General features: G+C 43.7%; 1 protein-coding gene across 1 annotated transcript in view; it reads right to left on the minus strand.

Annotated features, from left to right (window-relative positions):
* The window catches only part of EIF3B (eukaryotic translation initiation factor 3 subunit B), a 36,507-nt gene that overhangs the window by 6,734 nt on the left and 3,623 nt on the right, over positions 1–26,150 (minus strand). Inside the window, exons 2-10 of the mRNA XM_073636719.1 lie at positions 14,677–14,869; positions 9,353–9,472; positions 9,213–9,270; positions 8,934–9,062; positions 8,668–8,825; positions 7,105–7,236; positions 6,959–7,025; positions 877–923; positions 582–792 (exon numbers count right to left, since the gene is read on the minus strand). Of these exons, the coding sequence (XP_073492820.1) occupies positions 582–792; positions 877–923; positions 6,959–7,025; positions 7,105–7,236; positions 8,668–8,825; positions 8,934–9,062; positions 9,213–9,270; positions 9,353–9,472; positions 14,677–14,869 (1,115 nt within the window). The remainder of the gene's footprint in view (positions 1–581; positions 793–876; positions 924–6,958; positions 7,026–7,104; positions 7,237–8,667; positions 8,826–8,933; positions 9,063–9,212; positions 9,271–9,352; positions 9,473–14,676; positions 14,870–26,150) is intronic.

Here is a 26,150-nt window from a genome sequence, read left to right on the forward strand (position 1 = left end):
AAAAATTAAAAAAAAAAAAAAAAAAAAAAAAAAAAAAAAAGTATATTAAAACAAATTCTGGTCCTTCCTGCTGAAAAACATACAAAAAAAAAAGATATCAAAAACATAGCTTGTGTGGATTCAGGAATCTGAGTTTATTTTTCATTCAGCCTGCTGGTTGGGAAAAAAGTGAGTACTGAGCTTTAATTTTAAAACATGTGCTACTAAACATAAATCACAAGCCCGACTCCATAGAAGCCAAGGCTTCCATTTCCTCAATTTAGACCAAATGCCAACAATCCATAAACAGTTGTATACAGTTTCGAAGAAATTTCCACTATACTGTATACAATGTAAGCATTTCTGGATTCCAGTTGGCCTTGGGGCAAAAGAGAACAATTATTTTCATAAATCCATCTGCCCTTAAAAAGGTAGAATAAACCCCTTTTTAGATTTTGGGATGGAAGTGAAATATGCATTTACTTGGAGGAAGACTACTGTGCTTCAAACATGCTCTAGAGATAAAGAAAGGAACGAAACCCTTTTCCTGATTACACCATACATGAAATAGCTTGGGCCAGATAAAATTACCTGGTACCTACCTGAGTTCCCTTTGGTGTCCTATCCACCTTCACACAGAGGTAATCCCCATTCTTCTGCCAGTGAAGCTTGCAGTCAACCACATTAAAAAGGTTTCTGACTCTGATCTCCTGCCTTGATGGAAGTTGCATTAAGGTCACTCTAGCAGGAATATCTTTGTCTTCTGGAACCCAGAACGCTATGATATTACCCCCAGGGGACCAGGAGAAATCTCTGTTGAAAGACAATGCACCATTAGGATTCACACAAAGTAAAGGCTGGCTGATAAACCATGTCACCAATAATAAACAAGCTTACTTTATTCCAGTAATCTTCAAACTCTTCTTATCCAGCAAACCCATGGACTGCAAGAAAACACAGACGTAAAATTGTAAATGTCACGCTGCTACCAATAAACCTTCTATAAGAGCATTACAAAGCTTTTGCGAGTCCAAAAATAGGGACCTCTATGACTAATCATTGCTAAAAGAACTGCTTAGCTGCTCCCTTATAAACAAATGCTGACTTTTTGTCAATATAAATACAACATTGCTTGTATTCTTGAATTACATTCTTTACTCAGTGCGTTTTATTTTTACCATTATTTCCCAATACAGCATGGCTTGTTTTAATATAAACCTCTGTGTAATGAATTGTCAGTAAGCCCTTTAACAAATTTGCAGCCAATAGTAACATTTTATTAAAGTTGGAAGCTTTCCCAGGATCAAAGAGAAGTAAGGTTCATTAAAATACTGTAAAAACTACCTACCACCATTATCCAGTATATTTGATAGAGCCCCATTTAACAAAAATGGTAATAAATGCCTTTTTCTATTCACATATAAACATAATATTTACGTAATGTATGCAAAGCATTAATGAGAACCTGCCTGTGTGTAGTAGATTTTTTTAAAGATATTTTTATTGGGTTTAAAGACAAACCAACATATGAAAAAAAAAAAAAAAAATACACTTGACTGTTCATTGGTATACATCAACAGGCAGTACACTCAGTCAATAAACAAATGGAAATGCATCCAACACCTGAAATTATTAATTGTATAACTACAGGAATAGATCATATCAGTGTGAACTTCATAGATCAACACATTGAATTACGTGGCACGACCAAGAATTAGCATTAAGATGTATTCACCCTGGGGTAAGGGTCAGAGGACTAGCTATCCATCTACCCCAGATTTTGTGAAATGTCTTATCCAGAAGTCTTGAACCACTGGACACGACCAGAAACAGTGTAGAAAGTCAGCAGCTTGGCTACGGCCTCTGAAGCATTCAGCTGAAGGTGTTAGCCCCATTTTATGTAACCTAGCTGGAGTAAGGTGGGAGTGAAGAAAGATTTTGATGTGTATAATTCGGTCCCTAGATGAGATAACTGAGGTTTTGTACGTATCACTAAATTCAGACCAGTCATCATCCGTGAGAGAAATGTCCATAGAGGCCCATTTCGTCTGAGCCCTACGGAATCTAGGATTGAAATCGGTCGTGAGGGCAGCATAGTAAGTGGATACAAGTTTAGTGGGGTTAGAGTGTCTTAGCAGTTTCTCCAATGGGGGTATGGTTGTAGGGTCGTCTAAGGAACCAAACTGGGCATGAACAGCATGTCGGAGCTGATAATAATAGAACAGGTAGGAGAGTGGTAGGTCAAAGTCAATGTGTAGTTGATAGAAAGATTTAAAGCCCTGTCCATCGTATAAATTACATAGGTATTTAACCCCCTTAGAGTACCAGCGATTGGGATCAGGTAAGGAGTACAGTTCAAATAGATTGGGACTGAACCACAGAGGGTTATTGGGGGAGGTCGACCAGGAATGTTTGGATATCTTTGAAACAATGGAGCGAAATAATGAAAGAGCAGTAGCTAATATGGATGTGCCGGGACGAGCTGGGACCTGGCCTCTATAGATGTTATGGAGGGCCACTAAGGAAGAGGCAATGGCTCCCTCGGTAGTAGTACATGCATTTGCTGTAACCGGGTGCAGCCAATCATGAATATGGACCAGTTGAGATGCTAGATAGTATAGATAAAAGTTAGGAAACACCAAACATGCCAAATGTGTTGGCAACCTTAGCGTTTCAAGTGCCACCCAGGGGGGGACAGCCATGCCATAAGTATGCCTTGCAGATCATGTCTATACACTTAAAAATAGATTTAGGGACTTTGCATGGGGAGTTAGCCAGAACGTACAATAATTTAGGTAGATAGATCATTTTAAAAGGGTGTTGGCTCTGCCCCCAAGATCCAAAGGCAAGTCCATCCATTGTTTGGTTTGCTCTTGTAGCCTAGTTAATAAGGGGTCTAGGTTATTAGCCATGTAGGCAGATAGGATTATCTGTACCATGACTCTGAGATACCTAAAGGAGGACACTACCTGTAGTCTGGAGTCCGGGTGAATATGGGGAATCGCAGCGGTATCCAAAAGGGAAAAGAATGGATTTATCTCAATTCACCCGGAAGCCAGAGTAATTGCCAAAGGTTAATTTCCAAAAGCAACTTGTGGAGTGATACCAGGGTATCATCCGCTTATAGCGAGATTAGTTCCTCTATGGTGGCAATGGGGAGACCCTTAAGGGGGAGGAGCGAATGCGTACTGCAAGTGGCTCCATAGCCAGAGCAAACAAGAGGGGTGACAACAGACACCCCTGCCTTGTGCTCCTAGTAATCGGGAAAGAATCTGTAACATGTGAGTTAACACGGATACGGGCTACCGGAGAGGTGTAGGAGTCTTATCCACGCTATAACACAGGGGGGCCAAAGCCATACAGCTGTAACACCTGAAAGAGATATGGCCATACTTTACAGGTGTCTAGAGATACAATGGCATGAGTGGGGGGACAGTCATGTGGGTAATGTATATTGTGAAACAGTCTCCGGATATTCATTCTGATGGATCTGCCAGGTATAAAGCCTCCTTGATAACTGTTGACCAAGTTCGCAACTATAGCATTCAAAGGGTTTGTCGACACTTTGGCCAGGATTTTAACATCCACGTTAATAAAAGATATTGGGCGGCATGAATCACATCTGAGAGGGTTCTTACGAGGCATCAATAGTAGTACAATCAGAGCCTCCCGCATAGTGGGGAGAAGAGTTCCGATATCTAGGGCCTTGTTGCAAGTATATAAAAGAAATGGGCACAATAAATCTTAGAACTGAGCGTATCATTCGGCCAGTTATCCATCCAGGTCTGACGTCTTATGAGTTGGTAGCTGTGAAATGGCTGCAGCGATCTCGTCAAGCGAAATAAGTGCTTCCCCTCAGTCGATATGGAGGGGAGAGATGTCGGCCAAGTAGTCATGTAATTGGGATTCAGTGTAGTCAACTCTGGATGTATATAGGTCTTTGTAAAAGAATAATCTCGTGTACACACGTTCGGAATTTCCAACAACAAATGTTCGATGTGAGCTTGTTGTCGGAAATTCTGACCATGTGTAGGCTCCATCAGACATTTGCTGTCGGAATTTCCAACAAAAATTTGAGAGCTGGATCTCAAATTTTCTGACAACAAAATCCGTTCTTGGAAATTCCAACGCATGCTCGAAATCAAGCAGAAGAGCCGCACTGGCTATTGAACTTCGTTTTTCTCGGCTCGTCGTACGTGTTATACGTCGCCGCGTTCTTGAAGTTCGTAATTTCCGGCAACATTTGCGTGACCGTGTGTATGCAAGACAAGTTTGAGCCAACATCCGTTGGAAATAAATCCACGGTTTTGTTGTCGGAATATCCGATCGTGTGTACGTGGCATTAGAAAGTCTGTGTGTAGTAGATTTAACACGAAAATGGACACTGGCCATTTATAAACCTGTGGCACTTAAAAAGCAGAACTTATTCCTAGTTAGTACATGTGCATTTTTTTCTGTAGTTAACCACCCAAGCTCCAAAAGACTTTAACCCCTTCATGACCAGGTCATATTTTGCTTTCTGTCACTGCGCTACTTTAACCACATACCTACCAGCTGCCGCAGTTGTACTGCGGCAGAATGGCACGGCTGGGCGAAACGACATTATGAAACGTCGCTTCGCCCTGTGGCCACTAGGGGCGCTAGCCCCTGCTAGTGCCCGGCGGTCTCGATCACCGTCGAGCTCCCGCGATCGCTCGGGGGACACACAGAGAACCGGGATGTGTGTCTAAACACACAGTTTCCGGTTCTCTGAGGGGAGAAGTGACAGATCCTCTGTTCATTCAGAGTATGAACAGGCAATCTGTTAGTTTCCCTGCACAGCCCAGATCCCCCTTCAGTTAGAGCACTCCCTAGGACACACATTAACCCCTTCCCTGCCCCCTAGTGTTAACCCCTTCACTGCTAGTGACACTTTTACAGTAATCAATGCATTTTTGCCAATGGTCCCAAAAATGTGTCAAAATTGTCCGACGTGTCCGCCATAATGTCGCAGTCATGATAAAAATCGCTGATCGCCACCATTACTAGTAAAAAAAATTAATAAAAATGCCACAAAACTATCCCGTTTAGAAGAATACGTATCGGCCTAAACTGAGGAAAAAAATGGTTTTATATATTTTTGGGGGATATTTATTAAAGCAAAAAATAAATAATGCTTTTTCAAAATTGTCAAAATTTGTTTATAGCGCAAAAAATAAAAACCGCACAGGTGATCAAATACCACCAAAAGAAAGCTATATTTGTTGGGGGGGGGGATACAAATTTTGTTTGGGAGCCACGTCGCACGACTGCGCAATTGTCAGTTAAAGCGATGCAGTGCCAAATTGCAAAAAGTGCTCTGGCCCTTTGCCAGCCAAATGGTTCGGGGGCTGAAGCCTGTTTTGATTTTTAAGATCAAATTTATTTTGTGCACTTATGGACTTTTTATTTCACTATTGATGTTTACTTTCATCAATTTATCCTACATGGACTTATTATTTTTGGTCATTATTTAATTAGTTGTCTGTGGATTTATTCTTTTGACTCTATCACATTTTAGATTTATGATCACCCCTACACAGGACTCTATAGATTTGGTCCATACACGTTATTGTTCTATTCTGGGTCAGAATCTTATCGGTAGCGAGATTTATAATTTTCTCCAAATTCCTTTTTTGTACTAATGTTGTACATGTAAAATTGCAGCTCCCGAACAACTGAATGGTTGGAAGTCAGTTTCGCAGCCATTTTTTAGTTTTAGTTTCACCTTAGCGCAGTTTTTTTATTTCTTTTCTTATATTCTGAAGCGGTTAACTGCCAATTGTGTGGTCATGCAGTAAAAAAAAAATTAAATGTCTTCATAAATTTAGGACAAAATGTATTCTGCTACATGTATTTGGATAAAAGAAAAAAAAAAAAAAAAAAACCATAAGTGTATATTAATTGGTTTGTGTGTAAGTTATAGCAGCCCTCAAATTTTCCACTCGCCTACTCACATTTTGCGAGTGGAAAATGAGGGCTGGCGAGCGGGGGGGGGGGGGGGGGGGGGGGATTTGTGTGTACCCCGCACTTGCTGTGACGTATATCAAAGTCTGTATGTGACGGCGAGCACGCACACAGCAATTGAAATAAAAGCTGTCGCAGTGATGTTCCTCCGTGCTCTTATGATCCGGCCGGCAATCCTCTTCCTCTCCTCCCCTATACAGGAGACTACACATCGATTTGTTTTTCCCTGCTTTGCAGCGATCATTCCCTCTGTATAGAGCTGTTTTTTTTTTGCAACACAGGGCTCTGGGCTGTGATTTGACACAGTCGATCAGCAGGTCCCGACTGACTGAGAACTGCATAGTGAGAAGCAGCAATAAACCTACTAGTTTTTTTCCCAATACAGCACAAATATTAAACAAGATATTTTTTTAATACACATACAAAAACCCTATACATTTAAAATTGAAGAAAGAAGTATGTATTTTTTTTTTGTAGATTCATACTTACCTAGGTGGATGCAGCATCAGACCAATGCTGCATCTGTCCCCTGCCGCCTCTTCACTGAGAACAGAGCCACCGAACATTGCCAATGGCTCGGTTCTCTCACCTCCCCGAGCATAGAGCGGCTGTCAATCAGCATCACTCCTGATCTGCTACTCCACGCTCACTGGAGCGCTAAGCTGTGGAGGGGCAGGGAGCGGCCATCTCAGCGGCTCGCTGAGAGGCAGAGACAGCCATCAGTCCAGGCAGCTGGCGGATCCAGACTTCCTAAGTCGGGATGACGCGCTGCCTGGAGCGATTCCAGTGACGTCAGCAGAGGGTCGACTTCAGACCGCTCTCCGCTGAAAACGGGTCACAGAAGTGCATAGCGAATTTCACTCCTGTGGCCCATAGGAGAAGCTCAGGCTGGACTTCTCCCTTAATGTCAATTTAGACTGCAGCTGTAATATCACAGTAAAGAGGATTGTGTAAAAAAAAAAAAAAAAAAAAAAAAAAAAAGCTAAATACTTACAGGCGTTTCATAAATACTGAGCGTATCTAGTGTCATTCGGGCAAAGAATTTGCCATCGTGACTCCACCTAAGAGAATAAAAGATACTTATTAGTGTGCCAAAAAACAAAAAAAACCCAGCAACAAGCAATAACAGAAACCACATACTTAAAGATAGGCCAGTGAGCTGAACTTTCGCAATGGAATCCTCTCTTTTTCTGTCCAGTTAGAGTGTCCCAGATAATGATTGCCTGTGGGTCATCCTTAGTATCCATAAGAGGGCTAAAAGTAACAAGATACCTGCAAGAAGAGGTTTAGAAGTTATATTACTAAGCAAAACATTTTTGTTTTATTTTGGATACAGCGAGAAAGGGTTAGTTTTTATTGCAGTATCCCCCACTGGGGAAATAGTATAATGGTGGCAGAGACCCAAGATGGGAATTCCTAAAAAAAATAAAAAGGTTTTCGCTTAACACTTTAAACATGGGTATCTTTACACAAGTAGGGGAGGGACCAGTGACCTGTACTCCAAGATGAGAAATTTACAAGCAAATCAAAATTTCCCATCATCTTAATCATACAGTACAGAACAATATTTATCGTCCACAGGAAGAATCCAACAAATAAGGATCCGCATTTCATATACAAGAAAACACGGTCTTACCTTATCCATACCACTGGGCCTATTAAAAAGGTCCATGTTTCACCCGCCTTAGTGGATATAATTCCAAATGTTTTTTCAGGATCTTGTAACAATAGAAATAGACTACAGCCCTGGACCTGTATAGCACCATGCAGCCAACTTCAAATGTTGCTCTTTGTGCCAAAGTGAGCACCCCAATGCAGGATCCAGTACCCGCAGCATACAAAGGCCGGTCCCACACAGTGCATACAGAGAGTGTAACCAATCCAGAAACTACTAGGTAGTGCAGGGCAACAAGCAGCCAGATGTTGAAACACGATTCAGAGTATAAAAAAAAAAAAAAAAACACTTCTCCAGAACAGGTGTATCACCTAAAGCTACTAGCTAAAACACCAGAATGTCACAATGTGTGGGAATATACGGGTACACACTAGGGGTTAACCATAGCAAAAGTTTTAGCCAGTGTCCAATCTCCTGAAGGTAACAGTCCTGTGTCCTGAACTGTACTATTGGCATATATGTGCTTTTGCTTTCAAAGAACTAAGACCATTATAAAAACACAGTTCGGAAGTTTGTGAAAAAGCCTGCCGACATATGGCTTGTGTACACAACTTGATTCTTACTATCAACAGTAACCCAAAGTGCCACTAACCTCTAGCAGCACCCCACAACAAACATTTTTCTATACATCTACCAACAAGCCCCATTTTCTTCCTTTTTTCTCCTGTCAGCTACCCTCCCATCAGTCCTCAAAAAATGCCAAAGTAGACTTTACACAAGTAAACAGGTCAAGCCACCCAACACTGGTATTTCTTATCTAAAAAGTACAGAAACCACACTGTTGAGAGACTTCATACCCTGTGCCAGATTTCTTCACTCAAAGTAATTGCACTAGGAGCAAGACTCAACCAAACACAACATTTGCACTGCCCACAAGCAATTTAAATTAAATTAGTTCAGTGCAGAAATTGGAATCTGTACGTTTACATATGTTCAATGTATTAGTGGTGTAAGCCACTTTGCTGCAATTCATTATTCTATCTGTAAGCAGAGACAAATAGACAGACAGGATACCATAAAGAACCTACCTCTCACAAGGAGAAAAGTCAATGAGTTGCACCCCTTGATGGCTGAACCTCTGAATCTGCTTAAATTTCTCTCCTCCCCACAAAGCAATACCTCTCTGATGGAAGGTAGCCAAGTAGGTTCCTCTTGGAGACCAGCGAACATATGTTTCAGTCCATCGCTACAAGAAACATTTTATGAAACAAAAATTAAATGGTGGGTGTGTGAGAGTAGAGTGGGGATAGATGCAATACACATACAGAATGAGAACTATCGTGTATTCACTTACAGGTCTCTCCTCAGCAGGAACTGGTTCTTTCACATCAGTCCAGAATATGGTCGTTCTGTCACCTGCCTCATATATAACACTGAACTGATCACGGCAGTCTTGATCTTCAAGCCAAGACCGAAGGTTACCCTAGAAGAGAAAAAGTATAAAAATAAAAAGTTAACCAGTTATTAACTGCTAATATAAATATAGCCAGCATTGCAACTTGCATCATCCATCAGTATGCCAAAAAGAACATGGGAATCGAGTTATTTTAGGTAGAACAATCTGTACACTTACAAAGTCTTTAAATGGCTGCTTCTCAGGAACCTCCCACTCATCACCTATGCTCATATATCTGTCAAGACAAACAAATTGTTAGAGAACATACGACCCAATAAAGGTGTCCCAATATGAAAAGGAAAACTTCAAAGACTTACTTATCAAAGTCTGTGAAAATGTTTACTCTAAAGGTGTGCTGCTTGTCCAACTTGTAGCCATCTGCATTCTTTACTGCATCCTGAGCCTGAGCTGGTAATGCATACTCCAAGAAAATATACCTAAGTGTTGAAAAATTAGAATAACTGAAGAGGGGACAGGAGAAAAAAACTAAAAAAACAAACAAAAACCAAAACAAACACCTGTCTTCTTAAAACCAAGAAAAAAAACTCCTACGTGCTCAAAGGCTCCGTGTTTTCTTGGTTTTACCCAGCGTTTGTCAACACCGTGCTGCCTACAGCAAGAATCAAAGAGCCTTTCATTACCTTACTTGGGCAGAAAAAAGCTTTTTACCTGTCCGAGACAGTGTTCAGTTAGCAAAGCTTTAAGGGCCCTTCCACACGGGGCTGATTCTGTTCCGATGCACACACAGATCCCCTGCTGATCAGAAACAAAATCTGCCCCACGTGGAAGCGCCCTTAAGGCTTTGCTAGCAGAGCAGGAAGATGGCTTGTCAGTTAATGCAGAGCAGACTCAGAATCTGCTAAGCTCTATGGGCAGCTGGGAGTAAACAGACTTTGGTCTGCCTAAAAGACTGAGGGCAGAGCCCTCAAAGTTTTTTTCATAAGAGACATGATCGGACCCAGAGGCAGGCAGGTGTAAACAGACAAGTCCGTTTAAAACCACTTGTCCACAGAAATGCATGGACCTTCCAATCAGGTCTACCTAAGAAATGGAAAGACGGACCCAATTGGAGCACCCATCTGAAAGCAGCCTAAGGCCCCTTTCACACATGCGGACCGTATGTCCGTATTTCATCCATCCGTTTTCGGATGAAATACAGACATACATGCATCCCTATGGGATAGCGGGTGTCAGCGGATGTACATCCGCCAACACCCGATGTCGTCCGCCTCCGCTCTCGTCCGATTCTGCGGACGGAAGAAAATCCTATTTTTCTATCCGTCTGCAGAGCGGATCGGAGGAACACGGACAGACGGTCCGTGTTCCTTCGATCCCCCATAGGGGAGAGCGGAGATCTGACAGGGCGGTCCCTGCACAGTGTGCGGGTCCCGCCCTGTCATCTGCCTGCTCAGCTGGGGAAAGCGGAGCGATCCCCGCTGAGCAGCGGATAAACACGGGGCGGATCAACACGGATCCGTCCCGTGTGAAAGGGGCCTAAAGCTTTAACTGAACTCTATCCATCAACCCCTGTCTTATGAAAATCAATTGCTGGCTGCAACAGAAGCACTCAATGGACAGTGGGCAGGCAGGGCGTAATATTGGGCACGGGGCTTGGGCCTAAAGTTGAGACCCTTCTAGCAAATTAAAGCAACCTCAGATGAATCAATGAAGAGGCCTTTCCAGATAAGAGAAATTATACCAACCAGTGTAACTGTTCTAAAATGTATGTCCTTTTTCCCCCACAAATAGAGCTAGCTTTCTTTTGGTGGTATTTGTTAAAAAAAAAAAAAAAAAAAAAAAAAAAAAAACACACCCGACTGCTATAAAACATTCAAAACACTAAACTGGGGGGAGTTGCTTTTACCAGGGGAAGAGATGGATTCTAGTGATTCTTGTTTACATACGCAGACCGCCGTTCTACCTCTAATGCCTAAGTCCGCGGTACCCACCAATCGGCTCCCGCTGTGTGTAATCACAGCGGGAGCATGCGTGCCCCCCTCCCTAGAAGAATTGGACCACGTGTATATATACACACACACGATCCAGCGCAGAGGCACCACCCTGTAGCAGTAAAACTGCTATAGGGTGGACCTTAAAATGGTTAAAGTACACCATCACATTGCAGATTCAGGGCAAAGTGACATTACCTTTGTAAACCGCAACCTTTCCCAATACACTCACCCCACCCCCCCTTGCAAATGTTGCCTCTGACAGTTCTAAAAACCATGTCAGCTGGTGCAAGACCCTAAGGGGAGTGCTGGGTTAGGTCTCTCCCTCAGTCATGTGACATTGCTGAGGCCAAGCATTCGATTGGTAGACCCAAACAATGTAACATGGGATGAGAGGCAGGAGGCACCATTTACAAAGGCACGGTCACTTTGCTCTAAATGGCCAAGGGGACACTGCCACTACCGATTTCTATATATCTATATCTATCTATCTATCTATATTTTTGCCCACCTATCCCTGGAGTTTTGATACTTCCCGAGTCTATGATCTGCAAGTAAAATCAGATTTTTAGATTCCTCAGCACTACTGAAAGCCTATTAAATGCTTGTGTAAAGCTAAAGCCAAAACTCCCAATAAAATCAGACTGGAGGTATAGGGGAATGCGTAAAATAACTTGTGTTGTGTGTTAACGACTGCCTGTACAAAAAAGTAACGAAATGTATATTTACGGCTTCTTTGCCATTTTGTACAGTCAACGATTCACACTTCATGCTTTCTGTTCCCATTATACTAGTTGAGTGATGTTCAGTGTTCACACCTCACCATTTTCATCACATGCCATTTTGGGGTGGTATCCCATGTACCCATCATTCATACAGGCACCTATTTCCTGAGCTTGACAACATAACATAATTAAAATCCACTCAGCAACTGCTGAATCCAATGCTACTAGTAATCCTATTGTCCGGAGCTCTCTGGATCTTACATCTTCTGGGTAGACCCACCTACAGCCCTGGCCAAAAGTTTTAGGAATGACACAAATATTAATTTTCACAAAGTCTGCTGCTTCAGTGTTTTTAGATCTTTTTGTCAGATGTTACTATGTATACGGAAGTATAACAAACATTTCATAAGTGTCAAAGGTTTTTATTGACATTAACATTAAATACTAAAGTCTCAGGTTTGTTTTTTTTGTTTAAAAATAACAAACATGTTATACTTACTCAGATGTTTTGCGCAGAGAAGCCCCGATCCTCCTCTTCTCATGTCCCTCGGCGGCGCTTCTAGCCCCTCCCCTCTGCCGAGTGCCCCCACAGCAAGCAGCTTGCTATGGGGGCAACCGAGCCGAGCCGCTGCTTTGTGTGTCCATTCAGACATGGAGCCGCGGCCTGGCCCCTTCTCTCTCCTTATTGGCTCACTGACTTTAACAACAATTGAGGCTGCTGTCTCAGCCATTGAGGAGAGTCCCAGACAGCCAAGCCTCTTGCGCAACATCAATGGATCGAGATGGGCTCAGGTAAGTATTAGGGAGGCTGCTGCTCAGAAGGTTTTTTTCCTAATGCATAAAATGCATTAAGATAAAATAACCCTCTGCCTTTACTACTAAGTTTATGCAAAAAGTCAATATTTGCAGTGCTGACCCTTCTTTTTTAAGACCTCTGCAATACGCCCTGGTATGCTGTCAATCAACTACTGGGCCACATCCTAACTGATGGCACTGGAAGTCCATTCTTGCATAATCAATGCTTGGAGTTTGTTAGAATTTGTGGGGTTTTTTGTTCACCCGCCTCTTAAGGATTGACCACAAGTTCTCAATAGGATTAAGGTCTGGGGAGTTTCCAAGCCATGGACCCAAAATTTCGATGTTTTATTCCCCAAGCCACTTGGAACACCTTGCCATAAGGCAAAAGTGATGACGATCATGCTGGAAAAGGCATTGTTCGTCAAACTGTTCTTGGATGGTTGGAAGAAGATGATCTGAGGATGTTTTTTGTACCATTCTTTATTCATGGCTGTGTTCTTGCGAGTAAGCCCACTTCCTTTCCTGAGTAGTAACCCCACACATGAATGGTCTCAGGGTGTTTTACTGTTGGTATGACACAGAACTGATGGTAGCACTCGCCTTTTCTTTTCCGGATGCCTTTACCCTAGTCCTCAGCAGTCCAATCCCTGTACTGATTGCAGAAAATCAATCCGCTCCTGATGTTTTTCCTGGAGAGAAGTGTTATTCTTAATCGCCATTAGGCCCCTTTCACACAGGCTTTCCGATCAGGTCCACCTGTCAGGTTTTCAGGTGGACCTGATCGGACCCTCCATTCTCCCCTATGGAGTGGCGGATGTCAGCAGCGACATGCAAAATCCAGATGCATGGTTTTTCCTATTTTCCAACCATCTGATGGATAGGATGAAAACAGACAAACGGTCCGTTTTTACCCAATCTCCCCATAAAGGAGAGTGGGACTGGGTCAGTCTCCGCTCAGTAAGCGGAGCGATCCCCCGAGAGCAAGCGGAGTCCGCCAAACGTTGGCGCCGGTGTAAAAGCGGCCTTACAGAGTGATTTCCAGCCTTGACCTCATCAACACCGACACCTATGAGAACGAGAGGATCACTGACATGTCAGCTGGTCCTTTTGTGGCAGGGCTGAAATGCAGTAGAAATGTATTTTTTTGGGGGGGGGGGGGGGGGGGGTGGATTAAGTTCATTTTCATGGCAAAGAGGGACTTTGCAAGTGCAATTTATCTGATCACCCTTCATAACATTCAATTGTTGGGACTTTATATGAGACAACGACTGCTGCAGAATTCGTATGTCTCCATCCCTGAATAATAATTATATATATATATATATATATATATATATATATATATATATATATATATATATATATATATATATATAATAAATTTATATTTAAATAAGGTAAATTTAAATAAATTTGACATTATCATGTGTGCAATCTCGTCTGAATGCAAGTTTGGGCTACATTTAATACATTTTTAATATATATTATTTACTATGTAGGAACACTTATGTGTGTGTGTACACATATGTATTATGTTATGTACTGTCCCACATGCATCTATGTGCACCATTAAATAGTATCTACTTGATCCATTTGGTTCTGGTGTTGTGCTTAATATAAAGTCGTCCCCCCCCATTCCCCTTGCCCCTCTTTTTCTTACACTCTTCATAACATTCTGGAGTATATGCAAATTGCCATAATAAAAAGGCAGCAGACTTTGTGAAAATTAATGTGTGTCATTCTCAAACTTTTGGCCACAGTTGTATAAAGTCAAATGACTTTATCCACCTCACAGGTCCTGTACACCATATTCAGAGCACAACACTATGATATATATTTCTTTTTCCAAATGCCTAGTCTTGTCATCTATCAAGTCTCCACAATACGCTGTAAGCAGTAATAGTACAAGTGCCTCTGCCCTGCAAGGCTGAATAACTGTCCATGTTGAGCTCATGGCATGGTGTACAGGAAATGGGCCAATTTCTTGAGCAAATGTGTTCTGTAAACCAGCAAAGCTCTTAGTGGAATTGCCCTTTCAAATCTAAATTATGAAAACTGAAGCCTGCATATCTACTATATGAAAATAGTAGATAATGGAGATTAACACAGTAAATGATTCAAGGATAATAAAACATTGCACAATACCATCAAGCAAAACTGCATACACACCCTTTAGTAGTTCCTTCTGTGTCTGGGTAGTACTCATTTGTGATCTTTCCAAACTTGGAGAAAATCTTGTTGATTACATTTTTCAGCTTCTCTAAACGGTCAGGTCCAACCTGAGGGACGTTATCCACTACAACGACTGAGTCTATGCCATCTGCTTCATGTGGCTGTTCTTGCAAGATATCGCCAAGCAACTCTACAGAAAGAAAAGCAAAACATAATTTGAAAAACTTTCTTCTTAGGACCAGTCAGCATCGGTTCTATGAGATGTGCATTTTTGCAGCATCCTCCAACAAACCCTAGAGATCAAGCATCTTACACAAGTATATATATATTGTTTAAGTTTGATCTTGCCCTAACATCCAACATTAAGTTTGGTTTAAAGCAGACCTTTATCCGCACCCTCAAAATTTAAACTAAAGACATCATTATGAACCTTGTGAAATGGCAACGAGAGACTATTTCTGTAACATACAAGCCATTAATGACCTCTCTATTTCCGTGCTGGTCACTTAGTTCTCCCCCTCCGCTCTGAGCAGAGAGCTGTGACTGTCAGTCTCTGCTCCTCCAGCTCTCACTGGAGCACTGGGCTGGGAGCAGCTGGCCAAGTCTCCCAGGGGTGCAGCTGAGAGGCTAAGGCTCCTTTCACACTTGTGCGACTTCAGACTGCAAAGTCGCATGGCAAGTCGTACCCCATGGATTTGCAATGAGTACCATTCATATCTGTGCGACTTCAAAGTAGTCCCTGTACTACTTTGGTCTGACTTTGATGCGAGTTGAGGTCCATAGACCTCAAGTTTCCACAGGCATTCCCTGAAATTGCGGCAAAAAACGCATGACTTCCAAGTCGCGGCAGTGTGAAAGTGGCCTAAGTCAGCTGCCGGTCTAGGTATCCGGGTGGATCCCAAATGTAAAGTCAGAATTTTTCCCCAGCTGAGTAACAAGAGCCGCCAGCGGACTTTAGCCTGCCATCGGCTGAAAACGGATCACAGAAGTGCAGAACAAACTGATCCTTCAAAGGAGTACAGCCAAAAAGCTTTGCCTATACTTCTCCTACAAAGTGCATCTAAACACCAAAGTTTTCTGTTTGTTTTGAATGGAGTAGGGAATGGTTTGATCTGTTGGTGGCCGCAGCTATACATGGCTGTTCGCACAGCTAGTGATTGCCTGTGGTGATGGACTATGCAAGTTCTTATATGTATAGAACTTGAATTTAGCCATCAGCTTAGATTTGTGCCTGAGGGCAAGGTCACCTAATTGAATTGTTGTACAGCGTGCATTTAAACAGAATATGCAATAATGCGTGAAAAACCACTTTGGCATTCCTTGGCGCACTGAACCAAAAAAAAAAGAAAAATGCGGGTGTGTATTTAGGTCCGCTGTGTGAAGTTTGCTAGATTTACAAAAAAATGGCAAAGTGTACATATTGAATACAAGACGCACACTCCCGTCACAGCAAACTAAGCAGAAAAAAATCCATGTTAAAAAAAAATAAATAAAAAATAAGCACATTCAGCCGCACATACCCATTGTTCATGTTGCTTTTTGACTTATCTTTTTATGGCTTCGGCTCTCTGTACTGTAACTGGCCATGTTTGTAAAAAAAAACAAAAAAACAAAAAAAACCCACATTCAATACTAATGTTAATGTGGTCATTCTCAGTTACAGCTCAAACTGATAGATTTGAAGCACACCGCGTACTGCCTCATAACATTTCCTCCAACTTATGACTGCAGTAGTTCTCTTGTATTACTTAAAGAATGAGCTCATTACACAAAGCACCACTGCTAAGATTATCTCTTGTAAGGGCTGGGAACAAATACAGATGGGCTGTGCTGACATGACAAGTTTATCAAAAATAGCCAACTGACTACGTGTCAGCTAAAAATGCCTTACTCCTAACTTCTAACACCAGAACAAAAAAAATCATATGTACACACACACACACACACACACTAAAATAATCCTCCCAGGAGATGAAGTGTGGTAACAGCTTCATGTACAAAAAGGGAAAAAGTGTTTTTAAAGCCAATATCATCCGATTTGAAATTGAGGGGCAGATCTGACAATCCTCAACGAAAAGACTTTTCATACAATTTTTTTACTTATCCGTTTTGTATTGCTGACTACTATGTCCACCTAACTCTGCCATTTGCATTTAAAGATGAAATCTTCTATTTTGACAAAAATGACTTCTCGATAGAAAGGGCAGACTGGATGTGGCTTTTGTTACCATGGCTTGAAGCTACTTTTTGCTGACCTTTTGAGCTGCAAATACCCCGACTTCAATACTTTGAGTCACTGACAAAAGAAGAAGTATGCAGATAAGGACTGGCTTCTCTGATAGCATACTCATATTGTGTCAGTGCAACATATGGCACAGCACAGTGGCCTATAGGTTAGCACTTGCAGCACTAGGGTCCTTGGTGAAAAGCATCATTAGGACATTATCGGCCTACTCTGCCTGTGCGGGTTTTCGCCCACACTCCAAAGACATGCTGGTAGGATAATTGGAGTCTGTTTAAAATTTGATCCAGTGTATACATACATGCGTTATTGACACCTTAGATTGTAAGCTCTTTGGGGACAGAGACTCAAATGAATGCAAATTGTGCTATATAAACACCTGTAATAATTATATGTGTGTGTGTCAGATCACTAGGTCCTTTTACAATATATTTACTTATGTATACAGCACACAGTGTGTACATGTGAGGTTGAGCTCAGTCAGGTTTTCTACGTCTCTTGTTCTGATCTTCATCTGGTCTAAACTATTTAAAGTTCACTAAAACCTAGAGTAAGGCTTTAAATGCTACGTCTCCAGTCAGACCTCATATTCTTGCTGGGCTCCTCCTGTAGGGATTCATCCTATTCATCCCATCACCTGGACATGAAGCAATGGGAAAGCCAATATTTTATGGTTAGGACACTGGAAGTAAAGAGAAATCTTCCAATAGGGACGACTGTTCCAGTGACAACAGGGAATTACCTCTCACAGATATTTTTCCTCTGGAACTAAAGGCAAATCTGCTTAAATGGAAAACCAAATACAGGATTTTATCCATCCCCTTCTCAATCTTGTAAATAATAAAAAAAAAAAAAAGTGTTTGGGTATAGTAAATGCACTTTAACCCTGGTTCACATGGATGCTACTTTGAAATCACGCTACTTCAAGTGAAGTAGCGCAATTTCAAAGTAGCAAGGTCAGCGAGATTTCAGGTGCTACTTGATAGACATCTGTGTGGCTTCATACAAAGATGTCTATTGAAGTCGCACCTGAAATCGGCAAAAGCAGTGTAGGAACTACTTATGCAAATTGGTGTGGCGCCGCAAAATCGGTGTCACACACCGATTGGAACAGTACCATTGTCGCCAATAGGTTGCGACTTTGAGAGATCAAATTGCATGAGAAATCGTTCTATTGTGAACCTAGGGTTAAATCCAACAATATTGTTGTTTAAAGCTGACAACCAGTCTAACAGCTAAAAACCATCAATAAAATATTGGGAGCAGTTTTACCTGCCAAGGAATTTGCATTTCTGTCCTTCCAGCCCTGGGATTTGCGCAATTCTCCCACATAGCTAAGGTCTGCCTGGAAGGAGAGATGTAATCTTTCTATGCTGCATTTTTACTTACTGTACAGGCAACTTAAGCCTAGTAGAGTTTTTTTTTTTTTTTTTTTTAATTTAACCCAGCGGGCTGGGAAAAAAAAAAAAAACCTGAACAGCTCAGGAGGGGCCACTGCACTAACTATGCAAGGTTAGTACAGCAGTCTCCCCAGCTGAGCTATTGTGTTCTGACAGGGGAACGGTCCCTCCGCTAGCACTCATTGGCTGAGAGCACTGATCAGGAGACGGTCGGCAAACCTTTTGGCCGGTTTCTATTGAACCGGCCGATGACACCCGACATTCGTTCCGTGTGTACTAGGCTTTAGTCCCCCACTCAGCAGAAAAAAAAAAAAAAAAAAATCGGAGTTACTTACCGGTAACGTCCTTTTCCAGGAGTCTTTCAGGACAGCACCATAGAGAGACCTTGGCTCCTCCCCTTCTGAGGAAACACCGCCTTCAACTTAAAGCTTTAAACCTCACCGCTCTCCCCCGGCCCCTCAGTTCTTCAAGAGGACCTCCGGTTAGCTGGGGAGACACAAGAACACGTCATAATAACTTTGATCTTACCTGACGTTCTTCTGCGATGAACTCCATCACGAATATCCCTACAGTAGGGTGGGTAACTGTGCTGTCCTGAAAGACTCCTGGAAAAGGACGTTACCGGTAAGTAACTCCGATTTTCCCATTTCCGTCTTTCAGGACAGCACCATAGAGAGGATAAGCGAGCACCTTACCTTAGGGTGGGACTACTGCCTGCAGAACCTTACGCCCAAAAGCCTGGTCTTTTGCTGACAGAAGGTCCAATCTGTAGTGTTTCACGAACGTGTCGAATCTAGACCACGTTGCCGCTCTACAGATCTGCTCCGGAGACGCACCAGCCCACTCGGCCTGAGAGGTCGCCACTGCCCTTGTGGAGTGTGCCCTGATACCCTTAGGGGCTTCTAACCCGCTAAATATATAAGCCTGACTGATAGCTAACCTTAGCCACCTAGCTAAAGTGCGCCTCGAGGCTTTGCCTCCTTTCCTGGTTCCTGAAAATAACACAAAAAAGGAATCAGATTTTCTAAATGGTTTTGTATCCTCCAAGTATTGCAGGACACACCTTCTTACATCTAGTTTATGAAACCTATGTTCCTGTTCCCTCACAGGATTCAAACAAAAGGTGGGCAAAACAATTTCCTGGCCTCTATGAAAAACCGAGGCTACTTTCGGTAAGAAGGCCGGATCGGCCTTAAAAATTACCCTGTCCGGGAATACCTGAAAAAAGGGGGCCCTAATGGAGAGGGCCTCGAGTTCACTTACTCTTCTTGCCGTAGTGATTGCCACCAAAAACACCGTTTTGAGGCTAATCCATTTTAGCGTACACGTCTCCAATGGCTCAAAGGGTTCCCCTGTAAGTGCTTGTAGGACCAAGGACAGATCCCACATTGGGAAGGGGGGGGCCTTCAGAGGTCTCTGCCTACTCAATGCTTTAAAAAATCTAATGACCCAAGGATCGGTGGCTAGTTGTTTCTCCAGAAACACACTCAAAGCAGAAACCTGTCCTTTCAGGGTGCCAAGGGCTAACCCCTTGTCCGCCCCTGCCTGCAGGAACTCTAAGACCGCTATAGAGCTGTGAGTATCAAAAGAAGTTTCTGTACACCAGCTATTAAAACGCCTCCATGTCTTTTGGTAGATGACCTGGGTTTCTTTTTTCCTGCAGTTAAGGAGGGTCTTTACCAAGCTATCTGAGAAACCTCTGTTCTTCAACAGTTCTTCCTCAGTAGCCAAGCCGCGAGGCTCCATCTCCCCACCTGGGGACAACAGATTGGCCCCTGGGAAAGGAGATTCTCCTGAACTGGCAAAAGCCAGGGGGGTTCCGCTGCCAGACTTCTCAGGATGGAGAACCAAGGCCTCCTGGGCCAATGTGGCGCAATAAGAATGAGAGTTGTGTTTTCCAGTTGGAATTTTCTTAGGACGGCTGGGATTAGTACAGGTGGGGGGAAGGCATAACACCTGTCGAAAGCCCAACTCTGAGCCAGTGCGTCTATCCCTAGAGCTCCATCCCACCTGTTTAGGGAGAAGAAGAGATGCACCTTCCTGTTTTCTCTCGAGGCAAAGAGGTCTATGCATGGCCTCCCCCATTTCTGGGATATTGCTTCGAAAACCCCCTGATTCAGAACCCAGTCGCCTTCCCTCAGCCGTTTCCTGCTGAGGTAATCCGCCACCAGATTCTGATCTCCTTTCAGATGCACTGCCGAGAGGGATAGGACGTTTAATTCGGCCCATCTGAGAATGCTTTCTACCAGGGTCCACAGAGGTCTGCTCCTGGTACCCCCCTGCCTGTTTATGTAGGCTACAGCTGAGGAGTTGTCCGACCGGACTCTCACATGCTGTCCCTGTCTACCTTCTGGATTTTCTCCATAGGCAGGAAGACCTTTTGTTTTGTTGAGTCCAACAGGTAACCTAAAAAGATTACTTTTTGCGAAGGAGTCAGATTGGACTTCTCCAGATTTAAGAGCCAACCTAGACCCTCTAAGATGTTCCTTGTCAACTGCAGGTCCAGCGACAGTTGTTCCGCGGAAGGGGCAAAAAGAAGTAGATCGTCTAAATAAGCGATCACTGAAATGCCCCTGATCCGTAGGAAAGCCAAGACTTCTACCATGACTTTGGTGAAGATGCGGGGGGAAGAGGATAGTCCGAAGGGAAGGGCCCTGAACTGCCAGTGAAAGGTCCCTTCTCTGGTATTTATTGCCAGCCTGAGGAACCTTTGACACTGATCTGCAATGGGAATGTGCAGGTAGGCATCCCTCAAGTCTATCGATGCCATAAAGCAGTTTGGAGGAAGAAGTGTCTTTACCGAATAGATAGAGTCCATTCGGAACCTCCTGTAGGTGAGAGAGACGTTCAGAGGCTTCAGGTTCAGGATGAGCCTGAACTTCCCCGAGGGTTTGCGCACCACAAAAATGTGGGAGTAAAAGCCTCTGCCCGTCTCTCCTTCTGGCACTCGAACTACCACCTCCTGTTCCTCCAACTCCTGGAGGGAGGAAAGGAGAGCCGCTGACCTCTCTGCACATTTCGGAAGCGTGGTTACGAGGAGTCTGCATGGTGGAGGTTCTGCAAACTCCAACCTGTACCCTCTTCTTATGACTTCCAAAATAAAATTGTTGGAGGTGATCATCTCCCACTGTGGCAGGAAGGCCCCCAGTCTTCCTCCCACCGTTATTCTGTCACTTTGTCTTTTTGGGCTGTTCAGGAGGGCGAAAAATAGCCCCCCCACGCCCCTTCCCTTTTTGTCCCCACCCCTTTTTCTGTTGATCAGATTTTGGGGGGTCCAACTTCTTCCACGGCCGAGACTTTCTTTTAGTCTCTGCCGGTTTTCTTTTAAAAGGAAATGCCTTTTTTCTGTCAGCCGTTCTATCCAACACAGCTTCCAGACCTGGCCCGAAAAGCAAGTCCCCCGTGAGAGGAATGCCGCAGAGTTTAACCTTGGATGCGGTATCTCCCTGCCATGTTTTAAGCCATAGGGCTCTTCTTGCTGAATTGGACAATGCGGCTGATCTTGCAGACATACGCACCGATTCAGCTGACGCATCTGCCAGGTAAGCTATTCCTTTAAGGAGCATGGGAAAAGACGAAAGGATTGTTTCCTTAGGCGTGCCCGCCTCTATATGCGCCCTAATTTGCGTTAGCCAATACTCCATGTTTCGTGCCACCACCGTGGACGCCATGGCAGGTTTGAGGTTCCCTATGGAAGAGTCCCAGGATTTTTTCAGGAGGGAATCTATCCTTTTATCCATGGGATCTGGGAGTGCCCCCATGTCCTCAAAGGCCAAGTCAGTGTGCCTGGAGACCTGCGAAAAGGCTGCGTCTAGCTTAGGCGATTTGTTCCATACCAGCGCCTCTTCTTCTGCAAAGGGGAACCTACGCTTAAGTGCCTTTGAAAGGAAAGGCTTCCTTTCGGGGTCTTGCCACTCCTTTTTGATGGCGTCGACTAAGACCTCATGGACCGGGAACACCTTCCTTTTATGTTCCCCTAGTCCCTTGTACATCTGGTCATGGAGTGAAAGTTTTTTCCTTTCCTCCTGGATTCCTAGGGTGGTATGAATGGCTCCTAGGAGCTCCTCCACCTCCTCCAGGGAAAGCTTGTAGCGAGAGGATCTTGTGGATTCCCCTTCCGCCTCCTCTCCCTCTGATTCCCCCTGGGGATCTGAGGACCCGCTATCAGGCTCTTCCTCAACCTCGAATCTGGCACCTCCTGGATTCTCTCCACTTCCCGAGGGAGCATCCATTAAGGATTGAGGAACACTCTGCTGTGCTGGTGGAGAAACAACCTGCGGCTGTGGCAACTGAAGACTGGCAAATAATGTTTTAAAAGTCTGCACCGTATTGGAAAGTTCTTTCACGGATGCTGCTAAATCTGAAGACTGTTCTCCAGATTGCTCCCTTACTAGCCCCTCTATACAATCCCTGCAAAGGGGTTTAGACCAAGATTCCCCCATTGTGATTTTACATGAGGGGCATTTCTTCTTGGCACTGTGGGGCGACTTGCTTTTCTCTGTAGCTTTGCCCTGGAAAACAAGTTAAAGGTAGGGAGCAATCAGCAAACTTTCACCAGCACTACCACGGAGGGCCACCAGGGGTGCACTTCCCGGGACCAACCATCACCAGGGACCCAGACACAACCCTTTCCCCCCCTTCACCACCAGGGGGAGTTCTACACCTGTGGAGCTTTACAGGAAGCGGTAAGGGAACACCACCCCAGGGTTCCTCTTACCTTAGAGTGGCTGGTGCAGGATTCTCCTGGAGCGGTTCTTGAAGCCTCTGCTTCCGACATCTCCTTAGAGTGCAGTGGTGATCCAAGCCCCTGTGTACTGTCCCCACAGCAAGTCAGAGGCAGCACCAGCCGAACGCGCGGTCCGTTTTCAACACCGCGACCGGAACCGGAAGTCACGGGTCAGACGGAAACACCGACCTCCGCCGGAAATGACGTCACCCGTCCTCCGACCCAGCGCTCAGAGCTCCCACGCTGGCTGCAAGTGCAGGGCGGTCTTCTGTGCCTCCGCCTATGCCACTGCTAGGCAAGAAAGAAAACGGACCCCCCCAGCTTACAACTTCACTAAGAGAAGCTGGGGGAGCGTGATGTGCAGTCTTCTAAAAGGTACTCAGCCACCCTAGCCCCTTAGACTGCAGCCTTCTTTAGAAAAAAAGAGCAGGAGAGAGCCAGAGAGAGCGCCCCCTTTGGTCAGCCTGCAATTAGCCTCAGCCTCCCTAGCTGTGCGGCCCTGGTTCCTTGCGATGTCTCCCCACCGGAGGAAACACCAGAACTGAGGGGCCGGGGGAGAGCGGTGAGGTTTAAAGCTTTAAGTTGAAGGCGGTGTTTCCTCAGAAGGGGAGGAGCCAAGGTCTCTCTATGGTGCTGTCCTGAAAGACGGAAATGGGAAAAAAAAAAAACACACCACATTTAAAGCAGTTGTATACCTATTTTTTAAACTTTTACCTGCAGGTAAGCCTATAATAAGGCTTGCCTGTAGGTAAAAAAAATATCTTCTAAACCTATAAGGTTTAGGAGATATTCCCCTCGCAATGATCCGCTGACTGCAGCGGCGCATGCGCACAGGGGATTCTCGGCTGAAAGCCCAGCAGCCCCTGGACTTTGCCGGAAAAAGTCTCCTGCGCGTGACGACATCGCCGGAGCCGCGATACCCGGAAGACACGCCGAGGGGAAATGTCAGCTACCTCGGCGTGGACCGGGTGAGATGCCGACGCTTCGTTCTAAGGTAAGTATCTCATAATGAGCTAGTATGCGGTGCATACTAGCTCATTATGCCTTTTCCCTTACAGGTGTAGGGAAAAAAAAAAGTCAGCGGGTTTACTACTGCTTTAAATTATGTATTAAAAGGATTACAGAGCTGCATTAATCCATGTATTTTAAATCTGCCTAGAGTTTCACTTTAAGCACAAAGGTTTTGCTTTCTGTACACAGGGACTACAATGGTAGCAGAAATAAATTAACTTATCAATGGGTGCCCAAGATGAGATGCCCTCATACCTGGGGAGACTTAAACACTGGATTATGCAAGGGCCCATTCACATCAAAGGAAACATCATGCACTGCTTTATTTTTATTTTTCTATGGTATTGTTACAAACCACAGTGCACTGGAGAACACTGCACAAAAATGCAATGCGTCTTTTTTTCAGTGCATACAACATTGATGTGAATGGAAACAATAGGACATAAGGGGGAATTGCCTTGCTCTCACGTTGGGCAAAAAAGCCTGACAATGTTGGTGTGAATGGGCTCACACTTCTATGCTGCAGTGCAGTAATGCGCACAATACAGCAATATACATTACATGCACTCAATTATTATGATGCAAAAACCTTTTTCCTATGAGGCCAGTTTACACCACCCTTCTGCACTGGAAAAACTAAAAAAAGCACCAAATGCAGTACTTTTTTTCAGGCATCTGTACTTTTTACAGGAGATCTGTGAATGAATAAACTATAAGCTCTGTCCACCACCATGGCAGACAGAATTGAAGTTTGCATAAACTGTGGGCACAAAGATTAGCACACCCATTGTTGATTCACACCGCCAACAGCTCAGGAACTATCTGCCTATACAGAGGTACGGGCAGAGAGCTGTAAGCAGTGTGTGCCATTGCACCCACAATCTGCTGATCATGCAGGCAGTTAAAAATAAACCTTTAAAAATATGTGCATGTATTTTTTTTTTCTCCAAAAGATGAATTTAGCCTTTAACGAAATATCACTTGTGACAAGTTCTAACAAAATAAAGAGAAAGAAAAAAGTAAACAGTGCGGATTGGCGCATTGGCAAAGTTTCATCCCAGTGCACACCAGCAGCCGTGTGATACGAGCCCCAGGGCCACCTTCATACAACCACTGATCTGCAGCATGTTAAAGCACACAAGTTATTTTGAATATTGAAAAACGAAGATTGGTTGTGCTAGGTGTCAGAAAATAATCAAAAATAAAATATAGTAACTAGAAAGTGATAGCAGCACTCACTAAATACCCACATACATATAATTCATAAAAATGAAAATGTGCTGTGCTTTTAAATAAAGTGCTAGGGGTGTCAAACTAGTGGCCCTCCAGCTGTTGCGGAACTACAAGTCCCATCATGCCTTTGCCTGTGGGAGTCATGCTGGTAACTGTCAGCCTTGCAATGCCTTATGGGACTTGCAACAGCTGGAGAGCAGCCAGTTTGACACCTGTGTAGCTAGTGCAAAAATACAAAGATATAAGTCAAAATACATAAAACCAGTGCATAAATAAAAATAACAAACACCAACATGTGAAGATGGATCAATTCATAAATATCCAGATGCAATACATTAGCAAAGTGCCCAGTGCAAAAATAGCCCAACCCTTAGTGCAAACAGTTCATGAAATTGATGTGTTTATTGACCAAATCCGATAATCCAGTGTGAACATAGACCACGTCACACCCCACTCACAAGCCGCATACCAACAGGTAAGACTTTAAGGGTGGAGGTCTGTCTGCACTTTGGGAGAGATCCTCACTGGGATGGATGGCAACACTCCATGGCTCAGGAACATGGTTTCCAAAGCAATACACAGACAGGCTCAAGTTGATGTAAAGGCAAAGGAGGGATTTATAGTGTAGTAGTGGTTACGTCACAACCGTAGCTGGGTGGAGCTACAGCGTTGACATAATCACGCCCCTGAATGTGTTGAATATGCATATCTGACTAGATGAAATCTTTTTACCTGCCATATGCGAGCAGTTTTGTAACTTAATAAATTGGTGGAATTTTACATTACAACACTATGAGTCCCCTCTTTTGCCTTTACATCTTCTTGAGTTTTTCTGTGGATTGCTTTGGAAACCCTGTTC

Source organism: Aquarana catesbeiana, linkage group LG06, assembly GCF_042186555.1.
Source record: "Aquarana catesbeiana isolate 2022-GZ linkage group LG06, ASM4218655v1, whole genome shotgun sequence".
Lineage (NCBI taxonomy): Eukaryota > Metazoa > Chordata > Amphibia > Anura > Ranidae > Aquarana > Aquarana catesbeiana.